This window comes from Chaetomium strumarium (genome assembly GCF_033439665.1).
Source record: "Chaetomium strumarium strain CBS 333.67 chromosome Unknown B0T15scaffold_2, whole genome shotgun sequence".
Lineage (NCBI taxonomy): Eukaryota > Fungi > Ascomycota > Sordariomycetes > Sordariales > Chaetomiaceae > Chaetomium > Chaetomium strumarium.
In genome coordinates, this window is record NW_026944430.1 from 719,840 (window position 1) to 731,848 (window position 12,009).

A 12,009-nucleotide genomic window follows, 5' to 3' on the forward strand; every position below is an offset into this window, starting at 1 on the left:
ATAGAACGAACCCTCGAGAATCGACCCATCATTCTAAGAGGCGTTCGACCGGTTTGCGACTCGCTATGTCGTCCCGTTACCCCTCCCCAGTCTTGGTGGGGTGCGAGGCCCTTTCAAGTTCTGACCTCTGCGCCGCAATTCTGACATGCTCACAAAATAAAGCCCACACCCAGAAACTGTCGATGTATGCTTCTTTACCGCCTGTAAGGGCTGCAATCAGTCGAAGCAATGAGACACAGCAATAGCTTGGAGAAGATCAATTCAAGCTCGACCCCGCTGTTGCTGGGCGGGAGGAGCCATTTCGTCATCGTAGTGTAGCCCCACCGTATCAGATGCCGGTCGGAAAGCGAGGCTAGCTTCCAAGGTTGCCAAGAATCCTACGGCTGATGCTCTCAACGACGGTCTCAACAGCGCCCTGACAATCCATATCTAATAAAGCAGCGCTCGTGCACTGCTTGTCTGAGGTTCTTGCCCACGCGATCCGTCTACAGGATTCCGGGAATGTGGGTGGCGTATGAATGTTCAATATGAATGGGCTTTCACTTACACGACAGCTCGTGTCATGAAGCCCCTCGTGACGGAGCGTAATATGGCTGCAGGGGAAGGCATCACGAACCCCTTCACGACCCGTCCCACGCGATCCATCGTAAACCGGCTCGGCAGCAGCAGGGAAATGTAGGTATAGAATCCACATGATGAACTAGATAGCTCGCTTTCTCAGACGAGTCATGTTGGCGCAGCAATAATCCTCGAATTGCTTCTGTGACGTAGCCCGCAGGATAGAGGTCCAAGCTGAACTGCCACTGACCATGACTCCAGGCGCGATGACCTGGAGAGTACCTCCGTCATTGACATCGCCGACCGAGCGCCGCCGCAGTTGCTCAAACGCGCATCTTCAAATTCCATGTAAAGCTACGCCGATGAACCAGGAGCCCCGATATCAGATTCTCCATCCCTGTGGTCGTGTGCGAAATGCCGCCGCAAATCCATGCAAGTTTTGGATGAACAAAGGGAACCCGAGGAGTCAAAACCACGCCCTGCCCAAGGCAACGCCAGCTTAGTCGAAGAGACCGAAACCCATGTCCTCGTCCGACTCCTCCTTCTCTGCAGCAGTTTGTCAGCAATCCGAGCATACCAACGGCCCGAAACCGAAGTATGCGCTGGGGCAAACTCACCCTCCTCCTTAGCCTCCTCCTTGGTCTCCTCAGCAGCAGCGCCACCAGCAGCAGCGGCACCACCAGCCGCAGCGGGGGCAGCAGCACCACCGCCCGCGCCGACGTTGGAGAGAAGATCCTTCACGTCCTTGCCCTCGAGAGCCTACAGTGCAACAATATCCCAGTCAGTCACCATGTTCGTCTCGATTCCAGCCTCCGATCGCAAGTCCGCCTGGTTTCCGGCTTCGTACCTTGGCGAATAATGAAGCCCAGATGGGCTCAACATCGTCGACGTTGGCGGCCTTGATGAGGGTCTGGATCTTGTCGGCCTGGAGATGGATGTCAGCTGCGTGCACCCCTAGGGTCGCCCCCAAACCTCAAGGCTGCTTCTTACGGTGATCTCAACACCGTCGTCGGCGAGGATCAGCGCCGCGTATGATGTGGCAAGCTCAGCGGTGGACATTTTGACTGTGGTTGTCGAGGCGCAAAGTGCTGAACTCGAAGGGCGTTCTTGACGTGGGTTGCTGAGGCCGAGCTTGAAATTCGCGAGCGGCGAAATATTTAGTTCAACTTGTGTGCCTTCGAAATCCGCAAAGCGTGGCCCTGTGGCGGCCGCCAAGTGGCAAATGCACAGCTGCCTGCCATCTGTCAGCTGATAAGATGAATGAAGAACCCTCAGCTCCGGTGATTGGTTAGAAGGTGAGGGGTCGCTCGACATGGGCAAGGCAACCTTGCATGACCCACCTCCCCACTTACTACCACTGACGTCGGACACGACGCTGAGAAGCTGCAACCTTACTGAGCAATGCGCATGCATTGGCAAACCGTTTCGACGAACCAGAACATAGCTTTGGTGCTCTGTCAGCAAGAGAATTACCGGTACTCCAGTCGCGTAATCTCCACGGTGCAGTTTAGAAAGGTCAAATATTTCCCGTTCACCGGTCGACTATCTACGCGCAAGTCTGAAGTGGCTGAGCGGCGGTTGATAGCAGATCGGCCTCCCCACTCGGTCAGCGAAGGGCAACCCGAGCTTCGAAATCAGAGGTATTAAAGTGAAGTTCCCGTCGCTCACAAACAAGTCTATCTCTCTTTGTCTCAAGGCGTCCTTCTCCTCCTTCGCACCCCAAGATGGACACTCCAGCTGTCCCAATGCCAAAAGATGAACAGGAGCGGCAAATCTTAGATCGGCTCACTGTTATCCGAGACAAGCTGCTGCTTCTGAAGAGGGACCGTACACAGTACATTAGATCTCAAGATGTCATGGTGCTCTATGACCAGTTAGTGGACCAGGTCAAGCAATTGAATGAGATCCGCAAGGGCGAGCATAGGGGGGAAAACAGACGTAGGTCTAGCACGGGTCAGCAATCTCCATCTTCTACGCTGTATGCTGATAGTTACCCCAGTGGACAGAGTTCTCGAGAGTTGTTTACAGCTCATCTCACTTTTCTTCATGACAATCGGACGAACGAACGACGTCCCTGCAGCCTACGCGTTGACATCGACCATCAAGCGCCTCTTGGATCACCTGACGGAAGCGAGACTCTTCTCACCTAAGGACCTCGACAGCATATCCAACACATTAGGCAGACTTGATGGAATCCTGAAGAACGCCGAGTCGGCGCACTCGCCATATCTCGTGGAGCTGTTGGCACATAGGGAGGCATTGTGCAAGTCCATGCTGACCAATCTGCGCAAGCAGCTGGACCAGCTGGACGAGCCGTTACAGGCGACCTACGAGAGGTTGATCTCCATCATGCGGTCTATGTCGCTTGCCAATACCAAGTCGAAGGTACTACTAAAGAAGCCCGGTGAGCGACGGCAAAGTGCTGACCTGGTTTGAAGTTTTCTGTCACTGAAGTCCAAAAGTTCATTGCGAAACTGAAGGAGATCGAAGGAACCATGGTGAACGGCAAGTTTGTGGATGCTGAAGGCAAGGAGCTGCGTGGAAGCGATGCGGTCTCAGAATTGCTGAAGCGATGCCTGATGTGGTCGAACATTGTGATCGAGAGGTATGCGCATGTGCTTTACCCGAGCACGTTTCTCTTGTTGACACTTTTTCCAGAAAGGGCGAGATCCCAGAAGCCTTCCGGGACAAGTACAACGTTCTCATCAATATCCGCAACGAGCTTGAGAAGCTGTCGATCACGCAGGCCTGGTCGCTGCGCGAGACAGACCTGTACGACTTCCAGCGCGAACTCGACAAGATTGACGAGTCGAGGGTGGATGGCAACTGGCTGGATCAAGACGGCAACCCGGCTGAGCTCTACGTCCAGCGGACTCTGCTCTACCTCATCCGACGTAGCTACGGCTACATCTATTACCTTATGATGTCCTCCGAGCCGGTATCGGAGGCTCTGCTGCCTATCTACAACCAGTTGCAGACACTGAAGCGGTGCTTGATCGAGGTCAAGAATTCAGGGGGGGTCAGCTCAGTGCGGGAGCTCTATCCTTACAGCATGAAGGTTCGTCAACCGCGGCCGCCATTAAACCAGCTAAACCTAGCTGATGCAGTTCGCTGACTGGCTGTTATGTAGCTGAACTCGATTGACAACATGAGGGTGGACGGCAAGTTCATGGTCGGTGACGACATCCCAGAAGGCCAAGGGAGTGTAGCAGAGCTGTTGGCGGAATGCTTCGATCTCAACTACGAGCTGAGGGTCGCCGTGGAGGAATCGGAGGGGAGCGGGAAGGAGAGCGGGAAGCAGAGCGGCGCAGAATCGCCTGCCCCGCAAGGGACTGCATGATGGCTGTATGGGTTTGTGTATGAGTACGATCAGTCTACGGTTTGGTGGTTCTGTTGTATGGCGTTCTGAGCAGGCACATGGCGGGCATATCGAAGCGGCAACGCCAATTAGCGGTTTCCACGGGGCTCAGGGGGAGGTCACATCGATATTTGTCTGGAAGAACATAGATGAAGTATCTGCCTTCTCCTCAACGCCTATGATGATGGTCCTTAATAGCTGGCTTCCGCACTCATGTCACCTCAACAGCTGACCGGCCCTTCATTTCGGGTGGCGGAAGGCGCACAGAAGCGGCCATATTTGAGCCTGTACGATCCACAGCCATGATGAGCATATGTATCTCACCCACACAACACATCCTAGATCTCTATCCCACCGGAGACGAGGACAACAGGAGGGTTTGTCATTGTTGGGGGGGGGGGGGGGGTGGAGGGGGCGGGGGAAGACTCACATTGTCAACATCCCACACACCGCTCTTGGCGTAGATGTCCTGGCGCAGAGTCTCGATGACCTCCTCGCGGGTCGAGGCCTGCATGACTAGTGTGCTGCCAGCGAACGAGAAGGTCGCTGGGTCGTTTGAGGTCGGCGGCTCATGCAGGACGGCGCCTAATTGTTGTTTTCCGGGTGCCGTTAGTACTACATACAGTAACATAAGAGCATAAAGCCCCCGGGGGGATGCATCAAGGATACTACTGTATGTATGTATATGTATTGTACGTACCGCCCATCTGGTAAACACCCGACTCCTTGAAGGGGCCGATGCCAGCGAAGTGCTGCCTTTACGTTGCCAAGGCAAGCAGGGTTAGCAGGGCGGACTCGACCATGTAGGGACGGGATATAAGACAAGAACAGGCGTGTCGCACGTCCTGCAATAATGAACTTACGGGCGGACCTCAAGCCTCTTCTGCTGCGCGCCCGGGAAGTCCGGGACCACGACGAGCCACTCCGTCTTGTTGGGCGCCGCTCCTGTCGCCATGGTGCTGCGCTGTGTGAGTTGGAAGGTGGGGAGGGCGGTGCTACGCAGTGAGACTGCCGGGTTCCTCCTTAGGATGGAGGAGTTGCTGCTACTAAACGAAGAATTGGAGGTGCAGTTGCGAGACTGAGAGATGGTTCGGAGGAGGAGGCTGCTACTATGTAAGCGTAAGGCCATGAGCGGACTCGGAGTGCAGAAGTGAGATACGGGAAGGGAAGTCTTAAGTCTGCCGGGTCGCCAATGGGGTCGAGGTATTACCTATTAGTGAGCGGAAACAGGCGGGTCAATAATAAGCGGGCGGTCACAGCGGTGGCCTGAATAGGCGGTTGAGAACGACTAAGACGGGACCGTGAGACGCGGAGAAGGTGCGGAGCCGCTGTTGCCGGACAGGACTAAGAAACCCCTGTCTCGAGCAGGGGATGCGGGGTCGCTATCGCATAAGTAGAGTGAATTGAGGAGAGGTACCAGGGAAAACATCGCTCGAGTGGGATTTGTTTATACAGCATATGTGTGATATGGTGGGGATGTAGCGAGAAAGGCGCTTGGTTTCTAGTGTAGGTCATGGTGCGCCCTTTCAAAGACGAGATCCCCAGTGCCACGTCCCATCCTTGACATAGGTTCCCTATGATCCGATACAGGGTTCGGGTAACTCCTCTTTATTAACACCGGAGGCCATATCCTCTCCCAAAGAGGCCACATCCTCTCCCAAAGATGTCATGTCATTAAATCACAGTACTCATAAAGTAGGAAAGCAGGCAAGGCGGTGACCGCCGGCTTCCTGCCATTCCGAGATGCCCACATACTCTGCTGCCGGCTTATTTAACCACCAGCACGGCACTGGGTGCCAGGCCGGCCTCCGCAAGCGTCTGCCCAAAGTCGACGCCAGCCTCAAACGTCTTCCTGGGAAAGGTCAGTGAAAAGCTCTGAATTGGAGCCCCGACCTCGGCCTCGATCTGCTGGGCAACCTCAAACAGCGTGGTCTCGCTAGGGAACGACTTCACAAGGTTCCCCTTCGCTGTTTGAAGCCGCAGCCGGGCAACGGCAGCGGATGACCCGGCGGCAGCGGACGGAGCGGCCGGTGTAGTGGTCGGATTCGGCAACGGCTTTCCCCCGCGCATCGCCTTCGCCTCTTCCTCCCGGCGTTTGCGCTCCGCCCGGTCAGCCTCTATCCGAGCCTTGATGCGCTTCTTGGCCTCCAGGTCCTCCAATTTCTCCTGGCGCTTCTTGGCAGCCTCCTTCATCTGCTCTTTGCGCTGCAACTGCTCTTTGATGTCTTGTGACTCCTTGGTAGCCTTAAGCCGGATTTGCTGCAAGAAAACGTGAGTACATGTCGTAATGAACAATGTATTTGGCCCTCGACATACTTCATTCCGTTTGGACTCCTCCTTGTCTAGGATGGCCTGGTTGGCCCGCTTCTCCTGCAGTTTCCGGCGAAGCTCTTCTAGCTTGGCCTTCTTTTCCTCCTCGGTCAACGGCGCAATCTCGTCCGTTGACTCTGAGAAGTCGGTGTGATCGCTGCAGCAACTATCAATAACCATGATCGGAGCAACGGTGATAAACAGTGAGAGAGAACCTACGTTTTGGAAGCGTGAAACGAGGCCTGATCGTGATTGCGGAACTTCTTGCCACACTCGTTGCAGACAAGAGACTGGGCGGTCACGCCTGAAGGAATGGAGGGTGCGCCTTCCTCATCACCCTCACCCTCGCCAGCAGTGGCGGCTGAGGCTTGGCTTGCCTGTAGTTCCTCAAGAGGCTTATCTTGGTTTTCCTCGAGCCAGGTCAAGGCTTGCTGCACTGGAACCAGCGTCAGCACCCTGAGCATCATACAAGAGGAGTGTGTCATAGATAGGTTACTGACATCCTCCGGTCTTCTTCACAGCGAGCTCGGCACGCGCCCGCTCGAAGCCCATCTCGAGCAGGAGATCGAGGTCTGACTGGGTCATCGTGAATATCGGTGTAAATCGCGACGAGATCAAGAGAGATGAAAACCAGACTCCGATATCAAAGCTGGAAATTTCCCGTGTTGAGAAATGGTTGATCCTGCAGGACTGGGGGTCGGGAATTGGGGGGAGGCCCAGCGAGTAGTTGGATGGCGGGGCAAGCTGCAGGCATTTAAGGAGGCCGGTCTGGGGGCAAATCAGTAACCTAAAAGTGAGAGCTTGAGCCAACCAGGTGAACAAGCTTGACGTTATTGCAGGTACGCACAGACTTATTACAACTGTGCGTTTGCCTCAACGGGTGTTAGCAGGCTGACAAGTCGCACGTCATACACTACGGACATCAGATGGTGTTGTTCATAATTGGTCAGCCGAGCGGAGGCTTAGGCTAGGGTTCGGGTTACTACTAGTGTACTCTGCTCACCCCCGGGCAGTCCACATTGCAGCAGGGGCCCACAAGCTTGTCCTGACCAAGCGCAGTGGTGTTTTGCCATCAATGTGCCCCGAATCCATGTTGTAACACTTCATACACTCTTACCAACTGTCAGATTCTGGCCAAAAACGACATCCGCCGCTGTGCTTGATCCTTGATTTCTTCAAGCCCAAAGTGCGTGAACAAACACGCTTCCAAGGTTGTTACCGAGGTTCAACCCAGCAGTCGGTCCAGTTACGCTTCATCCTGCCATCTCCCGTCTGTTCGGTCGTGTGCATCGATCGAGTGCCATCCTGCCGACATTTGACCCAAGTTAGGGTGTTCGGGACTTCACACCGCCGCCATGTCCGTCGAGATCGATCCGCTGGAGCTCGGCTTTCGCAGTACGTCCCTTCCGAATCTCTCTTGAGCCCGCCCGTGTCTGACTGAGCAGGGCCCTTCACTGTGGAGGTTGCGCAAGTCCTTAGAATCAAGAACCCCAATACTGCACCCGTCGCCTTCAAGGTAACTTGATACCAATTTCGTCTATACTCTTCTCTTTTCTGACGGAATCCAGGTGAAAACAACGGCGCCCAAGCAGTATGTCCACCCCTGGTCAAACCAGCTCAGGTCGCTCGGGGTCTGAGGTTGACTAATTGCCCAGGTATTGCGTCCGACCGAACTCTGGCCGCATCAACCCGGGGTATGAAGTCGAGGTGTCAGGTTGGTCACTGGAGCCTGGTCGTCGGCGAAACGGACAGGCGCTAACCCTCGCAGTTCTATTGCAAGCGATGAAGCAGGAGCCGCCGCTCGACGCCAAGTGTCGTGACAAGTTCCTGGTCCAATCAGTACTTATTGCCGCCGACAAGGAGTTTACAAATGTGTCGGAGATTGTGGGTTTGAGCGACTCTATGCACTCTAGCGATTTACTAACTGCTTGTGCAGTGGGATTCAGTAGACAAGTCGGAGATTCAAGAGAAGAAGATTCGTGTAGCTTGGCTTCCCCCCTCGCAAGGGAGCGGAGTCGCGACCCCTGTTCGGCGGCAAGCTGCTAATGGCGTATGTCATCTATTTCTTTTGCTGTTTCCCGGCAACTAACCCTCTCGACCTAGTTCGATGCCACCCCCGATACCGCTCCCCCAGCGTATTCTTCTCCCCAGGAGGACACCACGGTCGCCGACGACACCGCCCCCGTATCCCAGTCCGAATCGAAGGATGTCAAGCAAGAGCCTGAGACCGCACCGGCCACACAGACAAACGCCTTCTCCACCCCTGCCGCCGTGGCTGCGACCATCAAGTCGGCCGCGACAGAGACCTACGATGAGCTGAAGGACAAGTTGGCGAAGGCCGAGGCTACAATCGCCTCGCTGAAGAACGAGGCGACGAGCGGTCTGAGACAGCGGAAGACTACATCCGAGACAGCAGAGCAGAGCGGGGCAACACAGCAGCTGGCACAGGCAGAGAGACCACAGCCCCAAGCCACAGAGGGCGTTCCCGTTCAGATCGTCGCCATACTCTGCCTCGCCAGCTTCCTTTTGGCATATTTCCTCTTCTAGTGGGACCAGGGGTATTCTGAGCGTCTTCAGACTGCGCAGGCTCATCTGCCGTGGTGGGGAAGTAAACGCTAAGCTCAGTCGCTCGTTTTGACGCCCAAAAGCAGACAGCTGTGTTCCATATGTGGTTACGGGATGGATAGACGTGGCTAATGCTTTTTTATTTGCTGGTGCCGTTGGCTGGTCACAGGATGGCGGAACCGGAAAGACCAGACACCATTTTACTATTGTGGACAGAGTCCAGCCGGTGGTGACGGTGTAATTCGAGAGTCGGCTGTTCATCCTGTACCGCTGTGGCAGCGCCGGGATCTTGGCTTTTCCTTTGTCTGAATTCGCTGTTATATTGTCGGACTTTTGCGGAACGGGTATATCTCAACTTGTACTTTTTAGCCATCCATTTGCTGGTAGCGGGCCAGTTCATGGTAGCGAAATCACTTGGTTAGTCACTTGAGCCACGTGTCGTTCGATGTCGCATGGTCGTGCAGCTTCCCCTACTTGTGCCATGCGGCATTTACATGGGCAAGTCATCAGGATGGCTCTGCAACTTGAACCGTTCGAGGCAGAAGAGTGTCATCTAGCAAAGGTCTCAAAAGCGTTGGAGGCCATTGATGGTGCCTCTATGAACTCAGGCTCGTCCTCAGGCTTACTTACCCCTGAAAACAAACACGATCAAGACAAACCAAGCGGTTAAGATACAGCAAACGTACACAACGTAGTCATGCCATACTGAGATTACCATTTGTATATATACGCATGTATGTACAAACTCTCTTCATATCCATTCTATCTTGTGAACTCCGGACAACACGGTCTATGCCATTCGCAGGTCTAATACAGCCGCACTGCCAACTAGCTTTACAAAGTACCTATGCTTCAGCGAAAACGGCGCCTCTTACAACTTCGACCGGCCTTCCTGTTTCTGCATGGTCTCGGCAACAATACGCCGCTGGATCTTGCCAGTTGCCGTCTTGGGCATAACATCAGTGAAGTAGACCTGTCGAGGAGAAACAGATGGTTAGCCAGTGCACCGTTGATAATTAAAAGTCATAAAACGATTCGCTCACCTTCTTCGGCACCTTGAACTTGGCCAGCTTCTCCGCCACCCACCCCTTCAGCTCCCGCTCATCCAACCTCATCCCGCCCTTGAGCACGACCGCCACGCCGATGTCCTGGCCGTACATGTCGTCCGGAATGGCGAAACTCACGGCCTCCGACACGGCCGGGTGCCGCGTGAGCACGTTGTCCAGCTCGATGGGCGAGATCTTCTCGCCGCCCTTGTTGATCAGCTCCTTGATGCGGCCCGTGATGACCACGTAGCCGTCCTCGTCCTTGCGGCCCTGGTCGCCCGTGCGGAAGTAGCCGTCGCGCGTGAAGGCGGACCTGTTGGCGTCCGCGTTGTTGAGGTAGCCGCGCGTGACGTTCTCCCCGCGGATGCAGATCTCCCCTTCTTGGCCCTGCGGCACGGCCTTGCCTGCCTCGTCGAGGATGACCACCTCCACGCCCTGGCCGAGTCCGACGGTGCCCGGCTTGCGCTTTCCCACGGAGGGTAAGGGGTTGGACGTCATCTGGTGCGCGGCTTCGGTCATGGCGTAGGCTTCGAGCACCGGGGCGTTGTACGTCTTTTCCAGCGCGTGGAAGACGGTCGGGGAGAGCGGGGAGGAGCAGGAGCGGATGAAGCGGATGCGCGGCAGGGGAGACGGGGCTGGGCTCTTGAGGAGGATCTGGTGGATGGTGGGCACCGCCGTGTACCAGTTTGCCTTGTGGGCGATGAAGTCGCGCCAGAAGTCGGAGGCGGAGAACCTGGGCGGGACGACCATGGATCCGCCCGAGTACAGCGGCGCAAGGAGGCCGCAGAGGAGACCATGGACGTGGAACAGGGGCATGACGAGCATCGTCCGGTCCGCGGCAGTGAGCTGGTAGGTTTGCTGGATGTTCTTCATGGTCCGAGTCAGGTTCCGGTGGGAGAGAGGTACGACCTTGGGCCTGGACGTGGTTCCGCTCGTGTGCAAGACCAAGGCGATGTCCTCGGGCTCGGGCCTCAAGACAGGCTGTGCAGGCTTTCCCTGGAGCTGACCGAGTTCCTTGACGTCGAGAGCGACCTCCCTCTTCGTGGCATCCCAGTAGCACTCGGCGATGGCCGCGTTGAACTTCTGCGCTGCCTTCACGACCGGGCTGCCGCTCTGGTAAGCGCCGCGCGGGACGAGGACGATGGCTGACTTGACATCCTCGATGTAGAACTCGAATTCGTCCTGCTTATAGGCGGGATTCAGCGGCGCGGCAATACCGCGCTGCCATGCGGCGGCGAGGAAGGAGACAATGAATTCATATGAGTTCACAGTGGCAATCGAGACCGGCGACCCCTGACCGATGCCGATGGCAGCGAGCTTCTGCTGGAACCGGCCGACTTCGGAGACCAGCTCCTTGTAGGTGACAGTCAGGGCTTGAGGCTGGGAGGGCACAATGATGGCCACAGAGTCGCCCGCACCCAGAATGGATGATTGGAGTGTTAAGCCGTTGGCACTCATTGTGTCGAGTTGTTGACTGTATCGGGTAAACGTACGTGACTTGTATGTCTCGTCTCGGATGACAGATGATGAACGTAAGGTATCACTGGCTTGCTTAAGCCAGAGTTGTCTAGCAATCCGGAAAACGAGGCTTTTGTACACTGAAGCGAAACAGACAAGCACGAAAATGAGCTTATGTGACGAGAAATCAATGGGTATATCCGGGCCCTTCGTCGTGGTTGATTCGAGTTCGTCAAGCCGTGCCGAAAGCCGTTGGCTCAGTCTCACGCGACTGTCTCGACACGAGTGGGTCTAACAACCCCCATGCTATTACCGAGGATGCTAATAAGGTACGAAACGCTTGTCTCTGGGAAAAGAGATCAATATCCGGTATGGAGGGTAGGAGGTAGATGGACAGAAGGGCTGGAGGGACTGCGGAGGCATATATCAGGGACGCAGCGTCAACGCAGTGGTCAGTGTTGCTAGCGATACGGATATCTTAATGTTAGCTCTTGTGGGCGTCTTAGCAATATTAGGGACATTGCAATGCGGGAGTAGACGGAGATGCTGCAACAATCCACCAGCTACGACGGGAAATAGTTTATGCCTTCGACAGCCATTGAACATCTGACTTATATAAATGGCGAGATCCTGACCATCGACTCTGAGAGCAACCAGTATGCGTCGTGGCCAAGAGTCCAAGACACGGAACTTAGAAGAGAACCTGCAAGGCTG

General features: G+C 55.4%; 6 protein-coding genes across 6 annotated transcripts; 2 read left to right on the forward strand and 4 right to left on the reverse strand.

Annotated features, from left to right (window-relative positions):
• Positions 1–1,057: 1,057 nt before the first annotated feature.
• B0T15DRAFT_508420 (60S acidic ribosomal protein P1) lies at positions 1,058–1,617 on the reverse strand (the record flags this gene model as incomplete). Its single annotated transcript, XM_062867720.1, has 4 exons — positions 1,058–1,104; positions 1,176–1,317; positions 1,406–1,483; positions 1,549–1,617. 4 exons carry the CDS (start codon positions 1,615–1,617, stop codon positions 1,058–1,060), a joined length of 336 nt encoding a protein of 111 aa, XP_062723676.1.
• Positions 1,618–1,922: 305 nt separating this feature from the next.
• Positions 1,923–4,062, forward strand: B0T15DRAFT_522932 (uncharacterized protein). The gene is made up of 5 exons (XM_062868655.1): positions 1,923–2,496; positions 2,558–2,943; positions 2,997–3,163; positions 3,217–3,616; positions 3,689–4,062. Exons 1-5 carry the CDS (start codon positions 2,283–2,285, stop codon positions 3,896–3,898), a joined length of 1,377 nt encoding a protein of 458 aa, XP_062723677.1. The 5' UTR covers positions 1,923–2,282; the 3' UTR covers positions 3,899–4,062.
• B0T15DRAFT_522937 (uncharacterized protein) lies at positions 4,063–5,311 on the reverse strand. Its single transcript, XM_062868656.1, has 5 exons — positions 5,127–5,311; positions 4,780–5,019; positions 4,617–4,672; positions 4,347–4,501; positions 4,063–4,201 (listed from the first exon to the last, which is right to left on the reverse strand). The coding sequence occupies exons 2-5, from the start codon at positions 4,869–4,871 to the stop codon at positions 4,157–4,159; spliced, it is 348 nt and encodes a 115-aa protein (XP_062723678.1). The 5' UTR covers positions 4,872–5,019; positions 5,127–5,311; the 3' UTR covers positions 4,063–4,156.
• On the reverse strand, positions 5,312–7,145 carry B0T15DRAFT_522939 (ubiquitin-related domain-containing protein; the record flags this gene model as incomplete). Its single annotated transcript, XM_062868657.1, has 4 exons — positions 6,727–7,145; positions 6,446–6,662; positions 6,233–6,383; positions 5,312–6,175 (listed from the first exon to the last, which is right to left on the reverse strand). Coding segments are annotated over exons 1-4 (941 nt in total), but the record flags the coding sequence as incomplete, so codon positions are not given.
• A 344-nt stretch (positions 7,146–7,489) lies between these two features.
• On the forward strand, positions 7,490–9,005 carry B0T15DRAFT_88849 (PapD-like protein). Its single transcript, XM_062871424.1, has 7 exons — positions 7,490–7,621; positions 7,672–7,742; positions 7,795–7,817; positions 7,882–7,940; positions 7,995–8,110; positions 8,163–8,276; positions 8,330–9,005. The coding sequence occupies exons 1-7, from the start codon at positions 7,582–7,584 to the stop codon at positions 8,771–8,773; spliced, it is 867 nt and encodes a 288-aa protein (XP_062723680.1). The 5' UTR covers positions 7,490–7,581; the 3' UTR covers positions 8,774–9,005.
• Positions 9,006–9,561: 556 nt separating this feature from the next.
• Positions 9,562–11,508, reverse strand: B0T15DRAFT_88974 (uncharacterized protein). The gene is made up of 2 exons (XM_062871425.1): positions 9,835–11,508; positions 9,562–9,764 (listed from the first exon to the last, which is right to left on the reverse strand). The coding sequence occupies exons 1-2, from the start codon at positions 11,293–11,295 to the stop codon at positions 9,663–9,665; spliced, it is 1,563 nt and encodes a 520-aa protein (XP_062723681.1). The 5' UTR covers positions 11,296–11,508; the 3' UTR covers positions 9,562–9,662.
• Positions 11,509–12,009: the final 501 nt, after the last annotated feature.

What these genes read in the sequence shown, in the direction of transcription:
- B0T15DRAFT_522932 (XM_062868655.1), top strand. Translation starts at nt 2,283, where the DNA reads ATGGACACTCCAGCTGTCCCAATGCCAAAAGATGAACAGGAGCGGCAA. An exon ending in TTGCCAATACCAAGTCGAAG is followed by an intron (nt 2,944 to 2,996) that starts GTACTACTAAAG and finishes CCTGGTTTGAAG; the next exon opens with TTTTCTGTCACTGAAGTCCA. An exon ending in TCGAACATTGTGATCGAGAG is followed by an intron (nt 3,164 to 3,216) that starts GTATGCGCATGT and finishes CACTTTTTCCAG; the next exon opens with AAAGGGCGAGATCCCAGAAG.
- B0T15DRAFT_522937 (XM_062868656.1), bottom strand. Translation starts at nt 4,871, where the DNA reads ATGGCGACAGGAGCGGCGCCCAACAAGACGGAGTGGCTCGTCGTGGTC. An exon ending in AAGAGGCTTGAGGTCCGCCC is followed by an intron (nt 4,673 to 4,779) that starts GTAAGTTCATTA and finishes GGCAACGTAAAG; the next exon opens with GCAGCACTTCGCTGGCATCG. An exon ending in GGGTGTTTACCAGATGGGCG is followed by an intron (nt 4,502 to 4,616) that starts GTACGTACAATA and finishes AACAACAATTAG; the next exon opens with GCGCCGTCCTGCATGAGCCG.
- B0T15DRAFT_88849 (XM_062871424.1), top strand. Translation starts at nt 7,582, where the DNA reads ATGTCCGTCGAGATCGATCCGCTGGAGCTCGGCTTTCGCA. An exon ending in CTGCACCCGTCGCCTTCAAG is followed by an intron (nt 7,743 to 7,794) that starts GTAACTTGATAC and finishes GACGGAATCCAG; the next exon opens with GTGAAAACAACGGCGCCCAA. An exon ending in GGCGGCAAGCTGCTAATGGC is followed by an intron (nt 8,277 to 8,329) that starts GTATGTCATCTA and finishes CTCTCGACCTAG; the next exon opens with TTCGATGCCACCCCCGATAC.
- B0T15DRAFT_88974 (XM_062871425.1), bottom strand. Translation starts at nt 11,295, where the DNA reads ATGAGTGCCAACGGCTTAACACTCCAATCATCCATTCTGGGTGCGGGC. An exon ending in AGTTCAAGGTGCCGAAGAAG is followed by an intron (nt 9,765 to 9,834) that starts GTGAGCGAATCG and finishes TCTCCTCGACAG; the next exon opens with GTCTACTTCACTGATGTTAT.